Source organism: Tinamus guttatus, unplaced genomic scaffold, assembly GCF_059628265.1.
Source record: "Tinamus guttatus ecotype Peru unplaced genomic scaffold, ASM5962826v1 Tinamus_guttatus_pri_ptg000731l, whole genome shotgun sequence".
NCBI classification, from domain to species: Eukaryota; Metazoa; Chordata; class Aves; order Tinamiformes; family Tinamidae; genus Tinamus; species Tinamus guttatus.
The window spans coordinates 71,111-96,576 of record NW_028289265.1 but is presented as its reverse complement, the minus strand read 5'-3'; the positions used below and the strand labels follow the sequence as shown (position 1 = coordinate 96,576).

The 25,466-nt window shown below is 70.5% G+C and overlaps 2 protein-coding genes across 2 annotated transcripts; one reads left to right on the top strand and one right to left on the bottom strand.

Annotated features, from left to right (window-relative positions):
- Window positions 1–612: 612 nt before the first annotated feature.
- BOP1 (BOP1 ribosomal biogenesis factor) lies at window positions 613–25,118 on the bottom strand. Its single transcript, XM_088537117.1, has 16 exons — window positions 24,953–25,118; window positions 24,632–24,778; window positions 17,796–17,906; window positions 4,634–4,788; window positions 4,405–4,522; window positions 4,217–4,318; window positions 3,934–4,146; window positions 3,383–3,544; window positions 3,210–3,290; window positions 2,991–3,060; window positions 2,348–2,480; window positions 1,832–2,012; window positions 1,451–1,739; window positions 1,192–1,276; window positions 854–961; window positions 613–766 (listed from the first exon to the last, which is right to left on the bottom strand). The coding sequence occupies exons 1-16, from the start codon at window positions 24,959–24,961 to the stop codon at window positions 613–615; spliced, it is 2,118 nt and encodes a 705-aa protein (XP_088393243.1). The 5' UTR covers window positions 24,962–25,118.
- Window positions 5,986–8,821, top strand: SCX (scleraxis bHLH transcription factor). Its single transcript, XM_088537121.1, has 2 exons — window positions 5,986–6,504; window positions 8,727–8,821. The coding sequence occupies exons 1-2, from the start codon at window positions 5,986–5,988 to the stop codon at window positions 8,763–8,765; spliced, it is 558 nt and encodes a 185-aa protein (XP_088393247.1). The 3' UTR covers window positions 8,766–8,821.
- Window positions 25,119–25,466: the final 348 nt, after the last annotated feature.

The window sequence follows — 25,466 nt, the reverse complement described above, 5'->3', positions numbered from 1 at the left end:
GCAGAGCCACCTGGAGCCTTGGGCTATCAGTAGGGCTCAGAGTGAACAAGCTGGGAGGGAAGAGCTGCCAGCAGCGGTTTATGCAAGTGCTGCAGGTGCTTGAGAGGCCGTGCGGGGCCTGGTGGTGGCAGCTGCCCGCAGGGGCCGATGGTGCCCCCCAGTCCCAGTGCTGCTGCCACCCCCCCTGCTCCCCACGGCCTCCGGGCCTGGCGACGCGGCCGGATTCCTGGGATTGCTGGGCAGGGAGTCAGGCTGCGCCCGGGCTGGGGCCGTGCCAGGGCCATGCGGCTGCCAGCCCCGGCGCTGGGGGCGGCGGGGGGGCTTTTTCCACTTGTTAAAGCTCCTGCCCAGGCCCCGGCGCGTTAGTGCCAGCGCTGGCTCCGGCGCAGAGGCGCTTCCCGAGGCTGGAGCGCGGAGCGGCGCTGGAGCCGCCCCAGGGCTGCCCATCCGCAACCCCACGCAGGGCGCCAGGGAGGGCTGGTACCGTGGGACAAAGCGACCCGCAGCCCGGGCTCTATCCAAAGGGTTTAATGGGAGGTTCCCCAGGAGTCCACAGGCGGCCCCCATGGAGCTGCCGGACGCGGTGGGGCCGGCGCTGCCCGCGGGCGGCAGCTACGTGAAGAGCCGGATGGTGCCGTCGGCGCCCGACGAGAAGACCCAGGGCTGCGTGGGGTGGAAGAGCACGTCGAGGACGCCCAGGTCCCAGGTGGGCACGTGGCCCTTGAGCACCTTCACGGGCACCAGCAGCGGGTTCTGCAGCAGGTCGCTGTGGGGGAGAACGGTCAGCGCGGCACTCGCAGGTGTCCCCCCCAGCACTGGCACCCGGCAGCACCCCCGTCCCCTGGCCACCTACTTGTAGACCATGCCGTGGCACACGATGACGCTGCCGTCGTCGGAGGCGGAGGCGAAGAGCGGGTAGCGCTTGTGGAAGGCCACGCTCCTCAGCGCCTTCTTGTGATGCCTGCCGAGACGGCGGCCGTCAGTGCCGGGGCAGCCGGGCGGCACCAAGCGCCGCGGCCCCGCGCGCTGCTGCCCGCGGCCTGGGCTATGGGGACAACTCGGGGAGGGGACTGGGACCCTCAGAGCAGCCAGCGCAGCCAGGCCAGGGCTCCTGGCAGGACATGGCGATGCCAACGTGCGGGAGCAGGGAGAGCTGCCAAGCGGGACGGGACGCCCCGCGCGGGGACTCACCGCAGCAGCTGGTAGGGCCTGGTGGAGAGGTCCAAGTCGAACCAGGCCAGTTTGCTGTCGTAGCTGCCACAGATGACGTTGTCACCTGCGAGAGGGGGCAGGGTGTTAGCAGGGGTCACCAGCACATGCACGAGCTCCTGCCAGCACCAGGAGCTCCGAGGCCCCGGCGGCACCTGCGCCGGCCCTGACTGAGCGGGATGCTCCGTCCCAGCTGGCCAGGGCACCTGGAGCTGGCCTCGGGCGAGCAGGGACCACGTACCTCCTGGGTGGATGGCCATGCTCGACACCCACTTGCAGTTCGTCATCAGCTTCTTGGTGAGCTCCTGCTTGAGGAGATTGTAGACGCGCACGTAGCGCTGCGTGGCCACGAAGAAGTAGGGCCGGATGGGGTGGAAGAGCACGCACTGCACCAGCCCCTTGCTCTTGCGGAAGGGGTTCTGGCTCCAGCGCTTGCTGGTCTGGTGGATCAGCACTTGCATGTTGCTGTTGTCGGCCAGGACGCTGGCGAAGTAGTCGCCTTTGCCGTGCCAGGTCACCTGCTTCACGGGCTGCAGCGAGCGGGGACGCGAGCGGGTCAGCGGCCGCAGGTGCCGGGGACGCGCCGCCCCGGTGCTCGACCCCCCGGGTGCCCCAGCCCTACCCGGCTGTGCTGCACGACCAGGCGGATGCCCTTGCTGTGCTCCTCAGCGCTGGCCACGACCCACTGCACGGGCTGCACCCGCTCCTCCTCCGGGGCCACGTAGGACTCGAGCAGCTGGTCAGTGGCCCCGTAGAGCAGCTTGTCCCCAAGGCCGGGGTTCACCAGCAGCACCGTCTGCTCCCTGCAGCGGGGACAGCGCGTGTGTCACGGCCGTGACAGAGGCACGAAGCCCGGCGCAGTCACGGGACACGCATGGCCAGGGACACGCGCAGCTCCGCGGGCCACCCGCCAACCCAGAGCCCTCAGCGCAGGGAGGACGTGATGGGCCAGGTGGGACTATGACCCCCTGGGCAGCAACGAGGGCCACCAAGTGAGCAGGACAGGGGGGTCCCGGCAGGCAGTGACGGCTCCGCGCACGCAGCTGCACCGTGGAATCCGGGCGGGCTTTGGGAGCGGGAAGCCGCTCGGGAGCGCTGCTGGCTGCAGGGCCCCGTGGGGGTGGTGGGTGTCACTCACACGGCGACGGCCACCAGGCACACGGCGGGGTTGGGGTTCCAGGCGACGCTCTTGACCACGCCGGCGAGCGGCAGGCTCCTCATGCAGCGCGCCGTGCTCACCTCCCAGAAGCGCACGGTGCCGTCGTCGGAGCCTGCAGGACGCCCGGCTCAGCCCGCGCGCCGCCGCCGTGTCCCCTCCCCGGGCGGGCCGGGCGCCCGGCACAGCCGCCGCGCTGGCAGCCGGCCCCGGCGCGGCCCGGCGAGCGCGAGCCAGGCGCCCTCTGCCCCCCGGGCGCGCGGCCCCGCGCGGCGCGGCGCTTTTGTCCCCCCAGCCCGGGCGCTGTCCCCGCCGCGGCTGGGCCGGGAGCTGGCAGCCCGCGAGCCCCAGCGCTATAAAAAGCACATGTGCCTGGCGGGCTCTTAAACTGCCATCTGCTCTCAATCTGCAGCCTCCGGCCAGCCGCTCGCAGCGGCTCCGCTCACTTTCTCCAGCGGGACAGGCGCAGCCTCCGGGGTGGAGTCCCGCTGGAGAAACCCGCGTCCCCGCCGGGGCCTCCGCGCCGCCGGTGCCCGGGCGTCCCCCGCGGGCGCGCGGCCACGGAGCGGCCCCACGGCCCCCGCTGGCACCGCGTCCTGCGGCACGGGCGGGCGCGAGGCCTTACCTGACACCAGCCACTGCCCGCCGGGGGAGACGTCGAGGCAGCGCACGAGGCTGCTGTGCCCGCGGTACACCTGGGCACGGGAGGGAGGCGGTGAGGGCCTGCCGGGGCCTCGCGGGGCGCCTCGGAACCAGGGCCCCTCGGCGTGGGGAGGCAGGGGCCTCCGCTGCGCCCCACGGGGCCTGGGCACCCCGCGCTCCGCCCGGGCACGCACGGACTCACCAGGGCCTGGGTGGTGGGGAAGGGCTGCAGGTCCCGCGGCTTCGGCAGCTTGGGGATCAAGTCCTCGGGGTCCACGTTCACCTGCGGCAGCGGCAGCGTGTCGCGCACGGGGGCACCGTGGGCTGCTCCCGGCGCCACCCCGCACGCGCGCAGCCCCGGGGGCACAGGCTCACCCGCATCTTCCTCTGGCGCGGGCACAGGTAGAGGTCGAGGCAGCGCTCGAAGCGCTCGTGGATGAAGCGGGCGTAGGCGGGCACGGCCCGCAGGCAGCCGAACCGCTGCGGCACGAAGTTGAGCCTCCGCTCGGCCGGCTCCTGCTGCTCCCACGCCAGCTTCTGCGGGACGAGGCGCGCGGCTGAGCCCGGCGCATCCCGCCCGCGCAGAGCCGTCCCGCCGCGCCGCTCCAGCAGGAGCCGGGTGGCACCGCAGCGGGACGGGCTGCGCGGCACACGGACGCCGCGGCCACTCGCCCTGGTGCCCGCCAGCTCCTGGGGGACCTCGGCTCTCCAGGACACCCAGCGCTCCGCCAGGCTGCCCCCCTGCTCCTTCCCAGCAAAAATAACTTCAGTTTTGCTTGCAAAGGTCCCAAGGCAACAGCGGTTTTTCACGCTGTCACTACGATGCCGCTCCGAGACGCAGCCTTTCCCCGCGGCACCGCGGCTGCCCTCGCTCCGCACAGCCCTCCTCGTTCCCGCAGCACCCCCGCTGTCCCCGCTGCCCCCACCTCCTCTTCGCTGGGCAGGTACTCGGGCGGAGGGTTGTAGGACTCCTCATGGCCAGGCAGCCTCATCTTGGGGGCCGGCACGTGCATCTTGTGCCGGCCCAGGATGGAGTTGGGATCCTCGTGGGCCCACAGGTCGTAGTAGGTCGGGGTGTCCTCCTTGGGCTTGCGGGGCTTGATCCAGCCCATCTTGATGGCGTGGACCAGCTTGGAGACCTGTGGCGCAGGCAGCGGTCAGGGCCAGGCACGCGGCGCGGGAGCCACCCGGAGCCGCCGGAGCGCCCACCTTCTCCTTCTCGATGAGGGACGGGATGAAGCTCCGCTTGTCGGCCGGGCGGTTCGTCACCGGGTGGATCATGACCTCGTGGCTGAAGAAGTCAACGGCCGGCTGGGGACACACAGACAGGGGGGCTGCGGCGGCCGCGCCAGCCTGGGGACAGGCAGCGGCCGGAGCCCCCGCGGGGGATCCCCTACCTCGTAGGGATCGAAGTGCACGTCCCCAAACTGCCCCTTCTGCAGCCGATGCACCAGGGCCACCTGCTCGTCCGTCAGCTTGATGTCCGCCCCGGTCATCTTGTCCTGAACCGTGCGCCTGCAAGGAGCCGAGCAAGACGGCGCTAGGGCCACCGGCCGCCCCGCGGGGCCACCACGAGCGCGGGGACCGGGGCGGCACCGAGGAGCCGCGCGGCGCCGCGGGCCTCACCAGTAGTCGGGGTTCTCCATCTTCTCCAGGAACTTGTCCAGCTCGTCCTTGTTGCGGATGGGCTTGTAGATCCTCCTGCCCTGCAGGTCGTAACCGATGTGCGGGAAGTCCTGGTACCACTCCATGGGGATGTTGCCCACCGTGTTGCGGATGTCCTGGGGGGGACAGAACAGTGTCAAAGGTGCCATGCAGGGGCACTGGGGCAGGATGGATGGTGTCCCCTCCCGACTTGGGGGTGAGAGGCCCCTGCCCCGGCCCCGCGCTCCGGGGTGCCCACGTGCCCCGAGCGGCCCCGGCGGCACGTGGGCACCCCGGAGCGCGGGGCCGGGGCCAGGGCCGCTCCGTGCACCGCCTGCCCTGGCTCCGTGGGGAGCAAGGAAGAAGGGCCAGCCCGGGCGATCTGCCCTATGGAGCGGGATCCGCGTCCGTGCCCTTCCTCCCGGTGCGCTGGGATGGGGCAGAGCCTCCCAGGGCAGCTGGAGCCGCCGGGGAGGCAATGGGAGCGGGAGCCCCCGCGTGCGGCGCTGCCGTCACCCGGCCGCGCGGCGGGAAGTTGTTCTTGGATGGGCCCGGGGCATTCCTAGACGCACATTCCTGGCAGCCGGAGCGCTTCATAGGAAAGATTCTTTGCTTGAAAATATCCGGTCCACGTGGAGGAGCGAGGGGCCGGGGCGGGCCCGGCCGGCCCCCCTGCGCCGCCCGCCCAGGGCAGCTGGGCACTGCGGCCGGGACGCGCCGGCCCCGCGGGGCTGGTGCCGGGAGCCTCCGCCGGCCGGGAAGGCTCCGAGCCACCCGGGCCGACGCTCCGCACTGCGCCGCCGAGGCCACGGCCTCCCGTGGGCGGTTGGCAAAGTTGGTCCTTTAAAGAGCGCCGGTGCCACCGGGCTCGGCAGAGCGGCCCAATTCCCGGGGCCGGGAATGGGCTCCGTGCCTGCAGGTCCCTCACAGAGACATTAGCGCCGACGCTGGGCTCGCCGGCGGCGGGGCAGCGCGGCGGGGGTTAATCCCTCTGGCCGCGCAGAGGGTTGGGATGGGGCCGGGAGCGCTCCGGAGCGGCGGCTCCCGCTTCCCGGCGGCAGGGCCGGAGCGCGGCGCGAGCGCGCAAGGGTTAAGGCGGCGGCCGCGGGCAGCCCAGGTAGGCGTGAGCCGCTCCGCGTCGCGGCGGAGCCCGCGGAGCCCCCGGCGGCGCCGCGCGGAGGAGGGGCCTGCGCCGCGCGCCCGGCTATAAAGCGCGGCCGGCGGCGCGCTCGGCGCTGCGGGATGCACACGTGCGGGGCCGGGAGCCGCCGCGCGCCGCTCTGAGCCGTGGCGGGAGCCGGCGGCGGCGCGGCCGCGCGGAGCCCGCCGCTGCCATGTCCTTCGCCATGCTGCGCCCCGCGCCCGGCCGCTACCTCTACCCCGAGATCAGCATGCTGTCGGAGGACGAGGAGAACGGCAGCGAGAGCTCGGGCTCCGACGAGAAGCCCTACCACCTGGACGCCGACGGCTACGCCGTCAAGGGCGGCAAGCGGCGCGGCGCCAAGAAGCCCGGGCGGCTGAGCCGCGAGCCGCGGCAGCGGCACACGGCCAACGCGCGCGAGCGCGACCGCACCAACAGCGTCAACACGGCCTTCACCGCCCTGCGGACGCTCATCCCCACCGAGCCGGCCGACAGGAAGCTCTCCAAGATCGAGACCTTGAGACTGGCCTCCAGCTACATCTCGCACCTGGGCAACGTGCTGCTGGTGGGCGAGGCGTGCGGCGACGGGCAGCCGTGCCACACCACGCCGGCCTTCTTCCCGCACGGCGGCGGCAGCCCCGCCGCGCGCGACCCCGACGCCTCCCAGCCCAAACAGATCTGCACTTTCTGCCTCAGCAACCAGAGGAAGCTGGTGAGTGGCAGCGGCGGCCGCAGGACACGGTGGCTCGGGGAGCCCCCGGCACGGGGCCGCGGGCAGGGAGGGCAGCGCTGGGGACAGAGCTGGTTGCAGGGGATGGGAGGAGGAGGTGGCCGAGCGCCCAGCGGCAGCGCAGAGCGGCTCCGAGCCGTGCGCGCCGGGCAGGGGACAGAGCCCGCGGCAGCGGGGCACCCGCTCGGCCAGGGGGCCAGGAGCCCCGCGGCGGGGCACGTGGCGGTCACGGAGCCAGCGCGGCTCCGCGGGAGCCGGGCCGGGCACGCGGGCACCCTTGGGAACATCCCGCTGGCAGCGGGCTCCACGGGGCAGCATTCCCGGCCCGCGGCAGCTCTTCCCAAGGCACGAGGGCGCAGGGGGGACAGGGTGTGCGGCGGCTCCCGGAGCAGCGTCCTGCGCGGAGGCCTCGGAGCCACCAGGCCCTGCAGGTGCCGCTGCTGCAGACGGAGGCGCCACGCACACACACACGGAGCCCCGTTAGCCGTGGCCCGGAGCGGGAGACGGCTCCAGAGGGACGCGAGGCTCCCGCACAGGCAGGAGAGGAAGCCCCGGCACCGCAAACTGCTGCACTCCTGCCTGGCGTGCTGCACGGTGCCTCGCGCAGGACAAACCTCTGCCCGCTGACACGGGGACACGGGCTCCCGAGCGCCAGCGTCACCTCTGCCCGCTGACACGGGGACATGGGGCTGCCGAGCACGGGCGTCACCTCTGCCCGCTGACACGGGGACACCGAGCCCCATCGCTGAGCGCGTGGCAGCGGGGCTGGCTCCGGAGCGCTGCGGCGCCAGGCTCGACCTCCCCCAGCACACTTGGCCAGCGCTACCCCGGGTTAGACAGCGCAGTTTTGGGGTTTTGGGAGACCCCAGAAAGTGCCCCAGCTGCCTGTTAGCAGCCCGGCACCAATGTCCCGGGCTCTGCCCCGTGCCCCACGCTGGGCCTGCCCTGTCGGCAGGGCTGCCCCTGCGCCCGCTCTGCTGGTCCCGGTGCCGCCGGCTGCGCACGGGGACACCAAGCTGGGCCAGGCCTTCCCGGGGCGCCCTGTGGGGCTCCACGAATCGCCCCAGGACACAGGGCCGGGCGGCGCCGGTGACGAGGGCCCGTCCCGGCGGGCGCGCGGGGGCTGCGGGCGTGCAGGGCGGGCGCATGCGCGCGGCGCTGCGCGGTGACACGCAGGCAGGGCGGCACTGCTGGCACGCGCGGGCGGCCGTGCCCGTCGCGCCGGGGCGTGCGGTGCGGCCCGTGGGCACCGCAGGGCTGCGTGCGGCTGCGCGCGGCCCCCAGGCCCAGGCTCCAGCGCTCCGGACGCCCTTCCCAAGGGGGTTAGCGGCCTTGAGAGGTCCGTGCTTGCCCATGAGTGCCCGGCAAATCACCCGTCTCCCTCGTGCTCGCGGCCTCTGCCGCCCTGCAGGGCACCGGGGCTGGTTTTGCTGCCACAACCTGATGGTTGGGGAGGCCGCGGGAGCCGCCGCCGCGCGCGGAGGCTGCCCAGGTGCGACGATCCGGGTCTATGAAAGCCGCGGGGCAGCGCCAGCCCTGGGTGGCACGCAGGGTGCAGGGCCCTGGTGTCCCCTCGGCATGCAGGGTATGGGGTACCTGGTGTCCCCTCGGCTGGCACGAGCCGCCCAGCGCGTGCGGGACAGGGGTTGGCGCTGCCCGGCGCCGCGGCCGGGACACACCGGGACGCAGCGCCGGAGCGAGGGGCAGCGCGGGGCCCCCCGCGCCCCCCAGCCCGTCTCGGCGATGGGCCGGCCCCGCGGCCCCGTAATTTACTGTTCCTGCTGCACTTAATGGCAGCGGAAAGGCAAGGTGATAGGGGAAAAAATATGAGGCGGGATTTTCCGAATCCCCATTTCCTCTCCAGACAGCACGAGAGCTCCTGGGGCCTGAACATCTGGGAAATTTAATTTTCCCGTTTCGGAGCTGAACTCCCCTTCCCCTCCCCTCCCGCCCCCGTAACAAAGGCGGCGGCGGGGCCGGGGCCGCACGTGCGCCAGGGGGAGGCCGCGCCGGGCGAGGCCGGGGGCCTCCGCGGCCCCGTCCCGGCGGCCCCGCGCGCGCGGGATGCGCGGGAGGCCCGGGCGGGCGGGCGGCAGCGGCCGCGTCCCCGCGCGCGCGGAGGAGCCGGGGCTCCCGGCGGCCGCTGGCACCGTGCCGGGGCCCAGGTGTGTTTTCTTAACTGGCTTCTCCCCCTCTCTCCGCAGAGTAAAGACCGGGACAGGAAGACGGCGATTCGGAGCTAGAGGAGCGCGGGCGCAGCGAGGACGCCGGAGGAGCCGCACGCCCAGCGCCGCCGCCGGGGGCCTCCGCTCGCGCCTCCGCGGAGGCCGGGCCTCCTCCGCGCTCCGGCCTCCGCGCGCACGGACTGAGCGGGGCCGCTGCCGCCCCGGGCGGGCGCGGGCAGCGCCGGGACTCGCGCATGGCGGAGCCGCCCGCCGGGGCGCCGCGCAGCCACGGGCGCTGCCGCGGGCGACTGCAGTCAATACATGCTGGTGTTTCATGTCATTGATGGGGTAATATAAAGCAATTTGTATAATTAAATTCGAGTGACGGTTCTGACTCGCGGCGCCCGCCCCCTTCCTTCCCCGCCGCCTCCTCACGGCGCGGAGGAGCCCGGCCCGACGGCCCCGACGGCCCCACGTGGGTCTCGGTCGGAGGCCGCGTCCCGCGATTCCCTTGCTGGGCCCCGCGCCGCGGCCGGAGCCGCTCACTCTGCACCCATGGAAATCCGGGTATTTTGAGTTTTCCTGCTGGAGCGTGCGGCTCGGAAGGGCTCGGGGCCGGGCGCTCGTGAGCACCAGCGGGTGCTTTCACAGTGCAAGAGGCGCCGGGAGGAAACCTCGGATTTGCCAGCGCCCAGCCGGGTCCTGTGGCTCTGCGCTCCGATGCTGCTTCCCGCTGTTTGCCCAACACCGCAGGATCCCGGCGTGGGGCTGCCCGCGGCTCCGGAGCAGCCCCTGCGAGATGCCCACGTGGCCACGGATGAGGATCCTGCCTTTGCAGCCGCCCTTCTGGAAGAGCCAAGGCCGGAGGCGCCCGGGCTCGCGCGGGCAGCCCGTGCCAAGGAGGGAGCCCCAGCGCCAGGGCTGGCTCAGGTCACTGCCAGGGAGCCCCGCGCTGCCCGGAGCGGGAATCCTGCGGCGGAGACACCGGGCGCGCTGCCAGCGCCGCCGCTTTGCGGCACTTCCATCCTCGTTAGGCCAACGAGCGCCCGGGGAGAGCGGCGCTGCCTGAGGCCAAGCGAGCAGCCCCCGGCTGCCCTCGGCCTGCCCCGGCCCCCGACGTGCAGCACCGTCAGCACCACCGGCACCATCAGCACCGTCAGCACTGTCAGCACCAGCGGCACCGTCAGCACCAGCGGCACCAGCGCTCCCTGCCACAGGGCCGAGCTCCACTGCAGCACGTGGGGGAGCGGGAGGCTGCAGGGCCGAGTGCTCCTCCGGCATCCCCTGGCATCGCCCCTGTGCTCCCTCCTCCTCCGGCATCCCCTGGCATCGCCCCTGTGCTCCCTCCTCCTCCCGCATCCCCTGGCATCGCCCCTGTGCTCCCTCCTCCTCCGGCATCCCCTGGCATCGCCCCTGTGCTCCCTTCTCCTCCCGCATCCCCTGGCATCCATCTCCTTCCCTCCTCCTCCTCCTGGCCTCTAGCCTACCCTTCTATCCTGTTCTATCTCCGAAGCTCCAGGTGGGAATTGCACCTGCCCCATCCAGGCTGGTTGTGCCTGGAGTGGCTCCATGGGCACAGCCTGGGCACGGGCAGCACCGGGGCCCTTGCCGGGTGACCCGAGCTCTCCCGGCCTCTGCAGCCCCAAGCACCGGGGCTCCCCACGCAGCAGCCTCCGGAGCGTGGGGGCCGGCACGCCGGGAAGAGCAGCGCCCACTCACACCAGAGGGCTCCTTCCCAGGCACCCCATTCGCAGTGCTGGGACACCGCTCCTGCAGCTGGGAATGCTGCTGGGCAGCGGGAAATGCTGCCCCTGGAGCTGGGAATGCTGCTGGGCAGCGGGAAATGCTGCCTCTGGAGCTGGGAATGCTGCCAGGCGGTGGGAAACACCGGTTCTATAGCTGAGAATGCTACTGGGCAGCGGGAAGTGCTACTCCTGCAGCTGGGAATGCTGCTGGGCAGCGGAAAACGCTGCTCCTGCAGCTGGGAATGCTGCCAGGGAGCGGGAAATTCCTCTCCTGCAGCTGGGAATGCTGCCAGGAAGCAGACAGCACTGCTCCTGTAGCTGGGAATGCTGTCAAGGAGCAGGATCTTTGCTCCTGCAGCTGGGAATGCTGCTGGGCACCGGGAGCACGATGCTCCGGGGCAGCCCAACTGCCTTTAGTCACCAGCTGCCCAGTTACCCCGACAAGACACAGCCCGTCTGCAGCCTGGGCACCGCACGCTGCGCGCGGCCCGATCCGACCCGCGGCCCGATCCGACCCACGGTGCTCCGGTACCATGTTCCGGCGGCCCTGCATTGCTCCAGCTCCGCGTGGCTCCGACCCCGCGTTGCTTTGGCACCGTGTTGCTCCACCGCACGCTGCGGGGCTCCGGGGAGCTCTCCAAGCAGGAAGGCGCTGCGGTAATTGGGAAGGAAATTCCCAAAGCCGAGCCATTAGGGGCTGCAAGGGAGGCTGCTTCCAATCCGCAGGGAACGGCACAAAATAGAAAGCAGCAGCCGGGCAGGTTCAACCCGATCCCAGATTTCCTCCCTAAATCCGCAGGAGCCCGTGCGGGCTGGGGGCTGGGGCGGCCACCGCTTCCATGTCCCGTGTTCCTGCGGCACCGGGAGCCGCCTCCGTGGGGATGGCAGCGGCTGCAATGCCACACGGCCACCACGTCCGTGTGCTGCCGCGGGCATCTCCGGTGGCACCCGAGGGGGCCGCAGCCAGGGAGGACCTTCTGTGGGGCAGGACCTTCTGTGGGGCAGCACCTCGTCCATGGCGGGACCAGGTAAGTGGTGCAGAACAAGCAGGGTGCTCGCCCTGGCCACTGGGCAAAGCCAGCGTGTCACCACCAACACGGTGTGCCACCAACAACACAGCGCCACCAACAACACAGCGTGCCACCAGCATGATGTGGTACCACCAACACGGTGTGGTACCACCAACACGGTGTGCCACCCAACACAGCACGTCACCACCAGCACAGGGTGCCACGACCAACACGGGGTGCCACAACCAGCATGGGGTGCCACTGCCAGCACAAGGTGCCACCACCCACACTGGGTGTCCCGACCAGCGCAGGGTGCCACCGCCGGCACGGCGCGCTCCGTGCGCGGGCGCCTCTGCCACGGCCGCGCGCGGGTCCCCGCGGCGGTGCCTCTCGGGCCGCTCCGTCCCGCGCGCGGCGCCCCCGGAGCCGGCCCGTCCCGGCGCTCCGTGCGGGAACACCTGCGCGCGCTCCCGCGCGGGGCCGCGCGCCGCCCGTCCCCCCGCGCGCCCAGCTGCCCCGGCGCGCGCAGCTGCGGGCGCAGATGGGAAGTGCAGCCCCGCGCTGGCGCGCCGCCCGCTCCCCCGTGTCTGTCTGGGCGGGAGGAAGCCGCTCCACCTCTGGAATCCTTCACTCGCTCCTCGTTGCCGCGCGCCCCGCGGCTCTCCTGGGGCCGGGGTCAGGCGCTCGCTCCCGCGCTCGCCGCTTCCCCGGCCCCGCTCGGATTACAATGCCGGCAGTGTTCGCTCCAAATCCCCCTCCGCACGTTAATTCTGCTCCTCTGTCTCCAACTACCGCGCGCTTTCCTGTGCCTCCTGTCTGGGCAGGCCTCCTCCGCCGTTTTTTATCTCTGACAAATGGAGCGCGGCCGTGCGCCGGGTGGGAGCGCCGGGATGCGCGGGGACGCGGCCCGGCCCACGGGGTCACACGGGGCCTCGCAGCTCGCGGGGCCGCCACTTGTCCTCGCGCCGCCAAGGGGACCGGGCAGGTGACGTCCCCGCGGCCACGGCGATGCCACCCCCTCTGCTTTCCTCCTTGGGACATCCTTGGGGACGCTCTTGGCCGAAGCGGCCGTGTCCCCACGTCACCTGCCGGGGCTCCACGGCTGTCCCCGGAGCCCCGCGCGCCTGGGCCCTCCCTGCGCTGTGGTGACGCTGCAGGACCGTCACAGGGATTTGCACGGTCATCACTAGGTTTCTGAGTAAACGGGGCCTAGGTTGCTAAGAGGGCCCCAGGAGACAGGAGCCGCGCGAGCGGGACGTGCCGGCCCTGCGCCCCTGAGCGCCTGCTCGGCCGCGGCCGCTCCGGCTGCTCCACGGTGGCTCCGGTCGGAGCAGCGGCTCCCATCAGAGCAGCAGCTCCAAGCGCTCCTGTCAGAGCAGCATTCCTGTGGGACCAGGGGCTCCCGTCGCAGCAGGGGCTCCGGCTGCACCGCAGCAGCTCCCATCGGAGCAGTGGCCCCAAGTGCTCCCATCAGAGCAGTGCTGTTCCCACTGGAGCACTGGAGCAACAGCTCCAAGCGCTCCCGTCGGAGCAGTGCTCCTGTTGGAGCAGTGTTTCTGTTGGAGTGGCGGCTCCAAGCATTCCCGTCGGAGCAGTGCTCCTGTTGGAGCAGTGTTCCCTTTGGAGCAGTGTTCCAATTGCAGCGATGGCTCCAAGCGTTCCCGTCGGAGCAGTGCTCCTGTCGGAGCAGCGGCTCCCATTGGAGCAGTGTTCCTGCTGGAGCAGTGCTCCCATCGGAGCAGCGTTCCCCTTGGAGCAGTGGCTCCAAGTGCTGCCGTCAGAGCAGTGTTCCCGTTGGAGCAGTGTTCCCGCTGCAGCAGTGTTCCCATTAGAGCAGTGTTCCCATCAGAGCAGTGATCCCGTCGGAGCAGTGGCGCGGGCAGCCGCTCTCCCCGCGCGCTGCCAGCGCCCGCGCCCGGCCCCCTCGCTCCCTCCCCTCTTTCCGTGCTGATTTACTGCCCGCGGAAAAACTTTCCCTCTCCCGCTCCAAGATTCCTTGCGTTTTGGCTCCCGCTCCCGCAAACCCGAAGCAACTGTTACTGTTGGCAGCTCCCCGCCCCGCTCCGACCGCGCTCGCACTTTTCCATTCCCGGCACGCCGGGAGCTGCTCCCGGGGGAGCGCCGGCATCTCCCGCTCCTGCCGGGCGCCCTGCCCGCCCGGGAGCCCGGGAGCCGCTCCGGCCGGAGCGGCTCCCGGGCTCCCGGGCGGGCAGGGCGCCCGGCAGGAGCAGAACGACCCTGGGGTCCCAGTCAAGCGGCCGCCCCTTCCAGGCCGGCATTCCTGCTGCTTCGGAAAAGCCGGCGCGTCCCCGAGGAGCCCATTAAGGAGAGATTTCCTGGCGGGGAGGCCCGGCCGGGAGCAGGGCCACGGGCGCCTCCGAGGCAGCCGCTGCGCTCCGCGCGGCTGAAGCGCACGGATGGGCGAGGATCCCCTCGGAACGGCGAGCGGGAGCCACGGCCAGGCCTCCTGGCAGCCGCCGCCGCCGCGGTAGCCGGCAGAAGCCATTAGCGGCGCTTGGCCCGCGCGCAAAGCGGCCGCCGGCCGCGCACGCCGGCGCTCGCGGCGGCCCCGCGCGCTCTAGAGTTACAGGCGGCCCCGGGGGCGAGCGCCGGCCCCGGCTTCCGATCGCGCCGCGGCCCCGGCAGCGCCGCTACCGTCGCGCGGGGCTCGGCATGAGCACGGGGCACACGGAGGGGCAGGGGGTCCCGGCCGCGGAGCCCCCGGCCCCGCTTTGCCAGCCTGGCCGCGCTGGCGCGCGCGGCCCTTGCGCACAGCCATGGAGCTCATTCCAGGGCTTTTCCAGGAACGCGAGCAGTGTGCTTTGGACACGCTGTGCTCCCGGGGAGGAGGACGGGAACACGGCGCACCGGCGACGCCAGCGCTGAGAGGGAGCGCGCGGGCATCGCCGAGCTCGGCGCGTGGCAAACGCCGGCACGGGCGGCTCCACCGGGCAGCAGGGAGGCGCTGGGGCCAGCGCCCAGGCCAGGGCCTCACGGGAGGGGACGGTGGCGGCGGGTCCCATCGCCCACCCCTGTGTCCCCATGGCCGGAGCTGGATGCGGAGCGGGGCAGTGCGCCTGGCAAGGTGAGCTGGCACAAGGAGGGGGAGCGCAGATGGAAAGGGGGAAAAAAGGAGAGAAAGAAAGAAAGAAAAGAATGAAAAAAAAAAAGAAAGGAAAAAAAAAACAGAAAGAAAAAAGGGGAAAAAAAGAAAGGAAAAAAAAAGAAAGAAAAAAAAAAAGGAAAGAAAAAAAGGGAGGAAAGTTTCCACTCATCAGGCAGGGCTGCTGCGGGTTTCTCGCTCTCCCCGGGTCGGAGACCTGAGCGCTTAAACGCGCTCGCTGATGTCATTCCTTCCAGAAGGAAAAAGTCTTTCCTGCCCCAACTGAGCTGCTCCACAAACGCTTTAAATATCAAGGCTGGGGCAGCCAACAGGCAGAGTCATTGCGCTGCCGGCGCGCTGCTCCCGGGCCGGGGCAGGGAAGCGGTGCGTGCCCGTGCCCGTGCCCGTGCCCGCGGTGGAGGGCACCGCTCACGGCTCCCTCCGCGCCAGCCCCGCAGGCTGTGGCTCTGCACGCCTCCCTGGCGGGATGCTGCCCATGCCGGTTATCCGCGCTCTCCCTCCGGGAACGCCGCGTCGCGCAGCGGGAGCGGGGCGGGCGCGCAGGTGGCACGGGACGACGCTCGCCTGCTCCTGCCCCCCTCACACACACGGGGCAGAGCAGCGCAATGCCCAGCGCGGAGCTTCCGCGCTCCGACGCGCACCGCGAGCGGGGCCGGGCGCGCGTGCGAGTGCGCTGCCAGCGGCGCTTTCCGCAGGCTCCGTCCCGCTCCCGGCTCATCGGCTACTGCAAGCGGAGCCCCCCGCGCGGGCGGGCGCCCCCCCGCCGCCCCAGCTGCGCTGCGGAGGAGGGAAGCGGCTTGGAGCGGGGCGCTCCGCGAGGAGCACTCAGCGCGCCGCCGCTCATTAGCCGCCGCCAGCTGGAATAGTCATTGCGGGAGGAAACGGGCCCAAACAAAAGCCCCAAACTGCTTCCTCCCGGCGCGGCCCCGCGCGGCGCGGCCCCGCGCGCCCATCCATCTCCGAGCGAGCGGCGACGGGCAGCGCCGCGCAGCCGCGGCCCCCGCGCGCGCCGTGGACGGACTCCCGCGCCCGCCCGGCCAGGAAACCGCTCCGTGTTGTTGTGTCTCCGCGCGGAGCGCGCGCGGGCGCGCGGCCAGGCCCCGGCGCGGCTCCAAGTGAGCGGCAGCGCGCGCAGCGGTGCCCTGTGTGTGACACGGGGGCAGCGCCCGGCGCGCGACACGGGGGCAGCGCCGCTCGCGCTGTCGCTAAAGAGCCGCCACGGCCGCGCGGAGGCGGAGGGAGCGCGAGGCCGCACGGACGTGGGAAGGGCAGCGCGAGCGGCCGGCGCGGCCCGGTGAATTCCAGAGCATCCTGGTGCGTCCTGGTGCATCCCAGTGTATCCCAATGCACACCAGAACATCCCGGCGCGTCCTGGTGCATCCCAGTAAATCCCAGGCCATCCCAGCATGTCCTGGTGCATCCCAGCACATCTCAGTGCATCCTAGTGAGTCCCTGCGTGTCCCAGTGCATCCTAGCACATCCCAGGGCATCCTGGAGTGTCCCAGCACGTCCCTGCCCATGGAATGATGCTTTCCCACACAGGAACCCTGCAGGAAACCTAAGTGCGGCCCCGAGGAACAAGAGCTGGCCCCTTCAGCGGCCTCCTAAACCGCAAAGTCGTGAGGGTCGAACCAGGACGAGACGTGGGGCTGCAGAGCAGCACCCGGCGCAGCCGGGGACATCGGAGCACAGAGCCCGGCTGCTCCTGGCAGCGAGCGCTGCCCGCCTGTGCGGCAGCCTCCGGCCCGGCAGCCCTGGTTCGGCAGCCCTGGTTCGGCAGCCCTGGTTCGGCAGCCCCACGGCGCGATGCGACGCGGCGCTGCCGGCCGCGCGGCTCGGCCCCGCGAGCACAAAGGCGGCAGTGTGCGCATCCCGGCCGCGGGAAGCGGCAGCATCGCGGATCCTGGGGGAGAGGGATAACTGCAATTACAGGAGCGGGCAGGGGGCAGGGGGCCGCGCGGAACAAAGCGCCTGGAAGCTGCTCCGATGTCAACAGGCTCTGAATCAGCGCCGCCCCCCCGGGCCCTGCGGCAGGAGCAGCTGGGAAGGAGACCTGGAATTCCTGCCTGAAAGGGCTGCTTTCCTGCGTTATGCTGGAGACATTACACAAGTGTATGTTTTCTATAGTCATATATTTCCCCTCCAAATCTCTATTCCAGACCCGGGGGCAGGGGCTGCCGGCAGCTCCGGCGCTGGCCCAGGTGGGCCTCTAACGTCCAGCCCCACAGGCCCTGCCGGAGCGGGGCGGGCGGCGCAGCCGGGGCCGCCCCGTCGCTCCACGGGGCCGGCACAGGGACAGGGCATCCCGCAGGGCCCCCCCAGGACTCCTTGGAAGTGCCCATGCTGGGACAGGTGCTCGCAGCCTCCGGCGGCGCATCCCGCTCCGCAAGGCTGCTCCGCAGCTGCCGGGACACGGCCCGAAAGGGACACAGCAGGTGGCCGGGACCCCGCGAGGTCCCGGGCGCGCGGCCCCCTCCCCTGCAGGGTCCCTGGCAGCGGGGCCGGCGGCCGAACGCCCCCGCGGCCTGGCCGGCCCTGCGCCGCGAGCCCGGCCTCGCTGCGGCCGCCGCTCCGTGCCAACCGCGCTAATCCATTTAGCAGAGGGTTACGGAAAGCCAGCGGGTTTGTCTGGAACAACAAAACCCCCGGAACGCTTTGCCGCGGAGATCCGGTTTGCCTCGGCACAAGCGGTCTGCGCTCCGTTCCCACGGGCACAGGCTGGGAGCCTCTCCCAGCAGCAGAGCCCGACCCCAGACGGCGACCGCAGCCCCCGGTGACACCGCTGCCCTCCTGAGCGCTGCAGCCGAAGCCCCGCTGAGGTCGGCAGGGCCGGGTGACGCGTGGCAGGGCCTGTCCCCACGCGGGACGCTGCCCAAGGCGGCCGCGCTGCTGCGTTCAGCTGCTCCCGCCGCTCACCCAGGTGACAGCCCTTCGGCCCAGAGGCTCCTTGTCACCGCGGCGCGTCGGCACCCCCGGCCTGCCCACTGCACGGGGCCAGCCCTGGCAGCACCCGGGCTGCAGCGGCGCTGCTGAGCGGGGTCTGCGCCGCCCGCTCCGAGGCACTGAACAACGCTGATGTGTTACAGGGACACACTGGATAAGGGATAACATCCCACTGTATCACCACAGCGCGACGCCCGGCCCTCGAGGGCGCCGACGTGGGGAGGAACATCTGCCACCCCTGCGCACACAGCCAGGGCCAGTCCCAAGGAACCGCAGGGGGTCCTACCTCTTCATCGGAGCTGTCCTCCTCGTATTCATCCGGAACGAGCAGATCCGGCTTGTCCTCCAGCGCTGAAGCTGCCTCCAAGAGTCTGCTCTTCCCAGGAGCCCTTCTGGCCTAAAGGGGAGACAGGAGAATGAGCTGAGGGGTCCCTCCGCACAGACCAGCATGGGGGTCCCTGCGGCTCCGGCTCCACACGGGCCGTCATGGGGATCCCTGCACCAGGTGGCACAGGGTGGCTTCCCTGCTGCCTCTCGCCTCTGCTCCCAGCTCTAGCTCCGCACCCGCAGCAGCAGCAGGATCCCCCCTCGGCCTTGTCCTCTCCGGCTGCTGAAACCCCTCCTGTGCGCTCCCGCTCCCGGCCTCGCTCCCGTCTCCCTCCGCGCTGCGTGGGGAGCTCCGGGACGGACCCGCGGCCAGCGGGATCGCGCGGGCGTCGCACGGGGGACGGCTCCTCCCGCTGCCAGTGCGGCCCGGAACGCGGAGCCAAGGAGCCCTGTGGCCTCCGGGCACACTGGTGTCCCCAGCAGCCCCGGCCTCCTTAGCCAGGGCTGCTCCCCGAGCCCCATTCCAAGGCGACGGCCGCGAGCGCCCGGGAAGGACACGGCCGGGAGAGGCCCCGGATGAGCCGCGCGCTCCGAGCGAGGCCGCGCGCCGAGGCCGCTCTCCCCATCACAGAGTGCCCAGCGGCCACCGCCGCGCACGGCGGGGACAAACGCGAGCCCACAGGTGACCCCCGTTCCCTCCCGTTCCCGAATCGGACGCTCCATGCGCCCCGGCGCAGGGGGCTCGGGACAGCCCCGTGTTGCCCCTTCAGCGCCGGCAGCCAGACACGCTGCGCGCAGACGGCGCCCACGCGCTGACCTGCTGCGTGGGTGCCGAGAAACGGCAGCTCCTTCCCTGGAAAAGAGATTCCTGCTCCCCCCCTTCCCCGCTCGGCAGGGCAGGGGGGACGGGGACCCTGGCTAGATCGGGTTTACTGGAGGATTCAATGAAATAATCGGAAAAACAGCCCCAGAAAACGTTCCCCGCGGGAGCAGTAAAATCCGCACAGTGTGTGATCACCTTGTGCTGAGCGCGCAGCCCGCGCAGCTCCCCCGAGCCGCGGGGAGAGGGGTGGGAGAGCGCCTGGAAAATCCTGCGCCGGCAAGAGGATGAGATTACTGCAAAAACAAAAGGCTTTATTAAAAATTGTTAAAAAAGGGAGATTGGAGATAAGTTTTTTTCCAGGCTTTTGGCGCTACGATGGCTTTGGCCTTGAGTTTCCATCTCTCCCTCTCGCTTCCCCCCTCTCCTCCGCCGCGATGAGGCTGCGGACGGATCCCGCGCCACGGAGCCGTCCTGGGGAGCGGGGACCGCGACGGCGGTGGCAGGGGACACTGAGCACTGCTGTGGGGACCGAGGGTCGCCCTGGCACCCCCCAGGTGACGCTCGGCCTCGGAACCCAGGAGGCTCCAGGCTGCCGGGTGCCCGGAGCGTCCCCGGGCCAGGCGCCGATTGGGGACCGTGCCCAGGACCCCAGTCGTGGCCTCACCGGGCACCTCGTCAGGTCCCGTCGCAGCCAGGACGTGTCCGCGAGGCCAACAGGCCCCCGGGGATCCAACGGGTCCGCAGGGTCAAGCCCTGCCAGAAAGTGGGGCTGGGAAAGCGGGGACGCCTCCAGCTAGGAGATCCGCGGAGCAGCCTGCACCCGCATTCCCCACCTCCCTGGGAGAGGGAACATGCCGGAGAGACCATTTCCCTGGGAAAAAAGTGTTACCTGAGCTGGAGGGGTTGGGAACACGCAAGGGTCAGTGGGAGCAGAGCGGCTGCGGCGCTGGTGCCGTGTCGGGCTCATCCCGCTGCCGGCACCGCGTTCCCACGGGATGCACAGCAAAGCTCCGCGGTGACCCCCGGGGTCACGCACCCATTCCCGGCTTCCCGTCTGCTTCCCGGCGCTCCGGAGCGTGCGGCCCAGCAGAGGGCAATGCCGAGCACGGGCGCCAGGGCCCCGCCGAGCCCCGGAGCACAGGGTCCCGGCAGGGCCGGCGGCACCGCGGGCACGAGGCCCCGGCACGGCGCCAGGACACGGCTCCGGCTCCGGGTGTCCCTGAGCTCTTCCCCGCTCTCTCTGGGCAGTGGCGGCTACAGGGACCCCCTCTCCCTCCCGCCCTCGTCCTCGTTTCACCCGTCGCTGCGGCACCACTGCCAGGAAGCCTCAAAGACCAACGAAACAGAGAGCAGCGGGAGGGCAACGGAGGGTCCCCTCAGTCCCTGGAACTGGCCCCGAGGTACAAGGAACACGGGTAGCTCCGTGGATCCCCATGAGCGGAGATCTCGGAGTGCTCCGGGCAGAGCAGGAACGGCTGCCAGGTCACCGTCCCGCACGGCGTCCCCGCTGCCCCGGCCTTCCGCAACACAGCGGGCGCCGCTTCCCTGGAGCTGCAGCTTGGGCAGCGAGGCGGGACGAGGAGAAATGGGGACTTGGCTCCCGACACGGCTATGCTCGGCTCTCCGGATCGCCGCTCTGGAGGCGGTGAAGGGGAAGGGGGCAAAGGCGAAGCCACCAAATTCCCCCCGCAACGGAGGGGCCTGGGATCGAGGAGCCTGTCAGAGCACCTGGGATCCCTGCCGTGGGATGGGCTTCCCATCCATGGGTGCCAGTGATGGCTCCCGCAGGCCAGCGGGCAAGACAGCTCCATGAAAATGCGGATAAAGACAAGACTTATTTCTATTCAGGATTGGCAAGGCAAGTGAAGGACAAACCCATCCAGCGGGAAAGAGCAGAAGGAGCGAGAGGGCTCGGGATGAGACCCGGACCAAGGTCTCCTGTCCCCATTCCCGCTCCCCAATGCCCTCTTCCACACGGTGCTGAGGGGACAGAGCATGGGACGGAGCAGGCAGAGCAATCCGCACCGCGGTGACGGCTCCAGCACACGGAACCGGCTTCCTGCACTAGGAAAGCAGCAAATAAACATCTCAGCCTGGCCCTCAGCTGCCGGCCAGGGCCTTCTCCTGGGGCCGCGCGCAGGACCGGACAGCTCGGCGCAGCACGGGGCTGCCAAGGAAGGAGCGCAGCCTGTCAGAGTGCTGGAAGTCATTAGGAGGAAATTTAATCCGACAAGGACAGCCTAATATTTACACAGGCCTGCGAGCCGGAGCGGCGCGAGGAGCGGGGCTTTGCAGCCTGCTGACAGGCAGCCGGGAAGCGGCGGCCGTTCCGCTGCCGGCTCCCGCGGGGAGCGGGGCCGGCACAGCCCAGCTCCGCGCCTCGATGCTGAGCCTGGATTAACGCTGCTCCGCGGCCGGGGCTCCCACACGCGGCTCCGCGCCTCCCTCGGACCCCGCGCGCTCCGGAGCGGCTGCGGTTGCATCCCACGGGGTTTCCAGAACTAAAAAGCTGCCTCATCCGCAGCCGCCCCAAGGCAGAGGCCGGGAGACGCTGCGGATGCCGGTGGGAAGGAGCTCGGCTCCGTGGAGCCGCTCTGGGCCTGGATGCTGCACAGGGCCAGGCACATCCCGATGCATGTGGGGTTTCGCTGTCCCAAGGCCCCTTCTGTCCTCCCTCTGCGTCCCCGGTGCGGGCAGGCCCCACGTGGGACACGTCACCGGGTAAAAACACAACTGGCTGCAGCTGTAACTTGGCACCGGGGTGTCCAGTCAGCAGCAGCAGCCCCAAACCCGGTGGGCTGCTCTCTCCTGAGAGCCACTGCTCGCTCCGATGGAGAACGGGTGACAGGAGAGCGGCTGGAGCAGGGACAGGAGCAGCGCCCCAGCCTGGGCTCCGAGCCGGCCCCGCTGTCACCGCAGCGCACGGGGCACTCGCCGCAGCGGGACGAGCGCGCTCGGGTGGCAGAGGTGCCGCCGTGCCCTGGCCGGGCTGGCGGCTCCCGGCCCGTTCCAGGAGCCCTCGCCCGGCCTCCCAGCGCCCGCGATGCGGAGTCTCTAGAAAGGCCTCGCCAACCCGAGGAGCAAGGCTGCTCGCTGCCTGGAAACCCCAAATAACCCCAGAACATCCGCAGCCCCCTCCCATCCAGCCCCCATGGGCTCCTGGACGCTCCTCGCGTTTCTCCAGCAGAGCAGGATTCCCTCCTCCCTATTCCCAGCGCTCCAGCTGACGCAGGTGGCTCTTCCAAGCACTCTCCAAAGCCTCCAGAAGAACCTGAGCCCGACTCGGCACACACCTGGGCGCTCCCGAGCACGAGAGGGACCAGGAGCGCCCGGCAATCCCTTGGGAAGCGCCCCGGAGCGCGGCCCACCTGACACACAGCGCCAAGAGCCTGGAAATCCCACCAGGAGCACGAGGCCCCTCAGGAGCCACCTCAACGTCCAACCGGGCACGCGGCATCCGGGAGGGTCAGCTGGGAGCTCGGCTGCTCAAACGAAGTTTTCAAGTGATTTCCTAGGAGATGGAAGGAGTTTTTCAGCCTTCGAAAAGAGGGACAACAAGGAGTTGGTCTGAGCTAGCCTGTTGCTAGCTCAGAGGGACCCGAATCCCGGTGCTCGGAGACACCTCTTCTCCAGCAGGCTTCACATTTCACCAAATCCCAGAACGGCCGAGGTTGGCAGGGACCTCTAGGGATCACCCAGCCCAGCCCCCTGCTCCAGCAGGGACACCCAGAGCACGGGGCACAGGGCAGCATCCTCCCTACACTCTCCCCTCAGGTGCTTGAACATGTTGATCAGATCCCTCTCAGCCTGCTCTTCTCCAGGGTAAACAGGCCCCGCTCGCTCAGTCTCTCCTCACACGATAGATGCTCCAGTCCCTTCATCATCTTCGTGCCCCTGCGCTGGACCCTCTCTAGCAGCTCCACGTCCCTCTGGTCCTGGGGAGCCCAGAACTGCCCCCAATGCTCCAGGTGCCTCCCCAGAGATGAGCAGAGGGGCAGGATCCCCTCCCTCGCCCTGCTGGCAACGCTCCTCCTGCTGCAGCCAGGAGCCCATTGGCCTTCTTGGCCACAAGGGCACATTGCTGCCTCATGGGCAACTTGGTGTCCACCAGGACTCCCAAATCCCTCTCCGCGGAGCTGCTTTCCAGCAGGTCAACCCCTAGTCTGTATTCCAAGCGCCAGAGCTGCTCCACAAATCCCAAGAAACCCAAGCAAGTGGCTGCCCTTGGGGGCAGAGGGGGCCGCAGGACCAGCTCAGGAGCTGGTGGAGGTGACACCATGAGGGCACCAGGGCCACCCCTGCCCTCGTGCAGAGGGCAGCAGCTCTCAGTGCTCGTGGTGGGGGAGGCCAACACCCTCTGTGGCTGACAGCCCCTTGGACAACACCCATCCACACCTGTAACTGGACTGTTTATCCTACAGGAATAATCTACAGGATTACGGAAGGAGTAATCTAATTATTATAGGAATAATCTACAGGATAATTGACAAGAATAATCTTCCCGGAATGTTTTGCCATCAGCAGCAACGCTGGGAAGAATTTTAGGTTGTCTCTATAGGTCTGTTTGCTGAGAAAGTGCATTGGGGAACTGAGAGCGACCGCTGTCTCTGTGGGATTAAGTCCCCAAGTAGCAAGGAGCTCTCCTCGTTGCTGGCCCGATGCCACCAGCCCATTAAATACCACAGCACGAGGGCAGGAGCGCCACTTGTCACCGTGTCTGCCCAGGGAGGACAACGTAGCGCTCTGCAGAAAGGCCCAGCAGAGACAGAGCTGTCCTAGGGCAGCTTTCCTACCACAGGGACGCTCGGGATGCCAGGGAAACGCTTTCAACGCGGCAGAAACCTCGTGGTTGTGCTCAGCTCCCCAGACGCTCACGGTGCTCTGAAGAGCTGCCCGGAACGCGGCTGGTTGTAACGCTCGAGGGCACCGCGTCTCAGCGCGTGTCTGCAGCTCCGCACAAACGGCTGCGCTGCAGGAGGAGAAACGCAACCTGGGAGGCTGCGGCTCCACACGCGGCGCCCACTGCTCCGTTAGGAAACGGTCAGGGAGGCTGCGGAGCGAAAAACGGAGAGCGGCGCAGAGAGGAGACGCACTCAGCGCAGGGATGGACGGGTGGTGCCGGGATCGGCCCCGATGTCGCGCGGATGGGGCACAGGGGGACACGCGGTGCTGCCAAGGCCCTGGGCTCGGTGATGGCCCTGCACGTTCCCTGTCCCCGTCGGGCTCCCACGGCGGCTCCCGCAGCCACGGGGCAGAGCGGAGCGGAGAGACAGCGCCGAGGAGGAGCAGGGACCGGCTCAGGGGCCGCAGCCCCGTTTCTGCCGCGCGTCCCGGGCGCATCGGTGGCTGTCGTGGCCACGACGCAGCCGCACACCCAGCCGCACCAGCCCCGCGGCGCCCACGGGACAACGAGCGGCGCAGACGGAGGCGGCTCCAGCGGCACTGCCGGGCACCGCGGCCGCGGCGCTGCCTGGAGCCCCCGCGCGCGCTCCGGGGCAGCTCCTACTCCGCTCCTGGGAGCGGCGGAGGCTCCCACGTGCTGTCCTCATTCCCAAGGACGCAGAGCACAACAAGGAGCAGGTTCCCATTTACAGGTTTGGGGACAGCCCAGGGCAAGGGAGGCTGCAGGGCCCTACGGTGACATTAGCATTAGCATCTCAAGGCGAATTGGGGTGTTAATTCCCAGCCTGCTCTTCCTGCCCGTGTTTCCTCAGCTAAGGGCAAGGTGACGCGTTTATGGGTGTTGCTTTACAGAGAGGTGGCACCGGGGGCTGCTTCGCTGCTAGCACCGGCCCCAGCACCGCAGCGAGGCCCAACCGGCTCCCGCTGCTGCAAACACGGGGCGAACGCGCCCGGTGCCTCCGCCAGGACTCCCAGAGGCTCCCGCAGGCCCGGGCACGGCGCAGGGCCCGGCCCGCGGCGCAGGGAGCCCCCCAGCTCCACGCGCTCCCCCCGCGGCGCCCAGGCCTTACGTGCGGCGGCGAGGCCGATGGCTCCTCCTCGCCCTCGTCGTCCTCCTCCCCAGAGGTGCTATCGCTGCCCGAGTCCTCCAGGCCCGAGTAGACGCTCTCCTCGCTGTCCGTCACGTCGTCGCTCTCGGTACCGGGCTCGTCCGGCCGCTGCAACGAGGAGCGCGTCAGCCCCGGGGAGGCGAGGGGGCCCCCGCGCGCCCCGTCGCCATGGCGACGCGCCCCGCAACCGCCCCGTCTCCATGGCGACGTTCCCCCCGCAACCGCCCCGTCGCCATGGCGGCGCGCCCCGTCGCCATAGCGACGCTCCCCCTGCCCCCCGACCTGCTCCATGGCTCCTTCCCGCCGCCCCGCGTGCGGCGCCGGCCACGTGCGCGCGGGTCAGAGGTCACGGCGCCCCGCCCCTCCACTCCACTCACCACAACGCCCGGTGCTTCCCTCATTCCGCTTCCGCTTCCGCCCGGCCGGGAGGGGGGAGGGGCGAGAGGAGCCGTTCCCGGGAGGGGGGGGGCGGGGGGAAATGGAAATAAATTTAAAAAGGAGCAGCAGGGGGGAAGGCGGGGTCAAAGGTGAGAGGGGGTGATGCGGCTTGCGCATGCGCGCGGCGGCGCGCGGGGGGGGCCTGCGCATGCGCGGCACGGGGGGGGGCGTGCCCTTTCTCCGCGCCGCGCCATGGGGGAGTAGCGCATGCGCGCGGCGGCGCGCGCTGGGGGGGGCGGGGGCGCATGCGCGCGGCGGCGGCGGCGCGCGGGGGGGCGGCCTCGGAGGCGTCCCAAGATGGCGGCCGCCATGCAGGGCCCGGCGCGGCGCGGCGCGCAGGCCGCGGGCGGGCCCCGCC

Excerpts from the sequence above, each read along its gene's own strand:
- SCX (XM_088537121.1), top strand. The coding sequence starts at position 5,986 with ATGTCCTTCGCCATGCTGCGCCCCGCGCCCGGCCGCTACCTCTACCCC. Across the intron at positions 6,505-8,726 it reads TCAGCAACCAGAGGAAGCTG|AGTAAAGACCGGGACAGGAA; the intron begins GTGAGTGGCAGC and ends CTCTCTCCGCAG.
- BOP1 (XM_088537117.1), bottom strand. Across the intron at positions 4,523-4,633 it reads ATGGAGAACCCCGACTACTG|GCGCACGGTTCAGGACAAGA; the intron begins GTGAGGCCCGCG and ends GGCTCCTTGCAG. Across the intron at positions 3,061-3,209 it reads TCCCCACCACCCAGGCCCTG|GTGTACCGCGGGCACAGCAG; the intron begins GTGAGTCCGTGC and ends TCCCGTGCCCAG.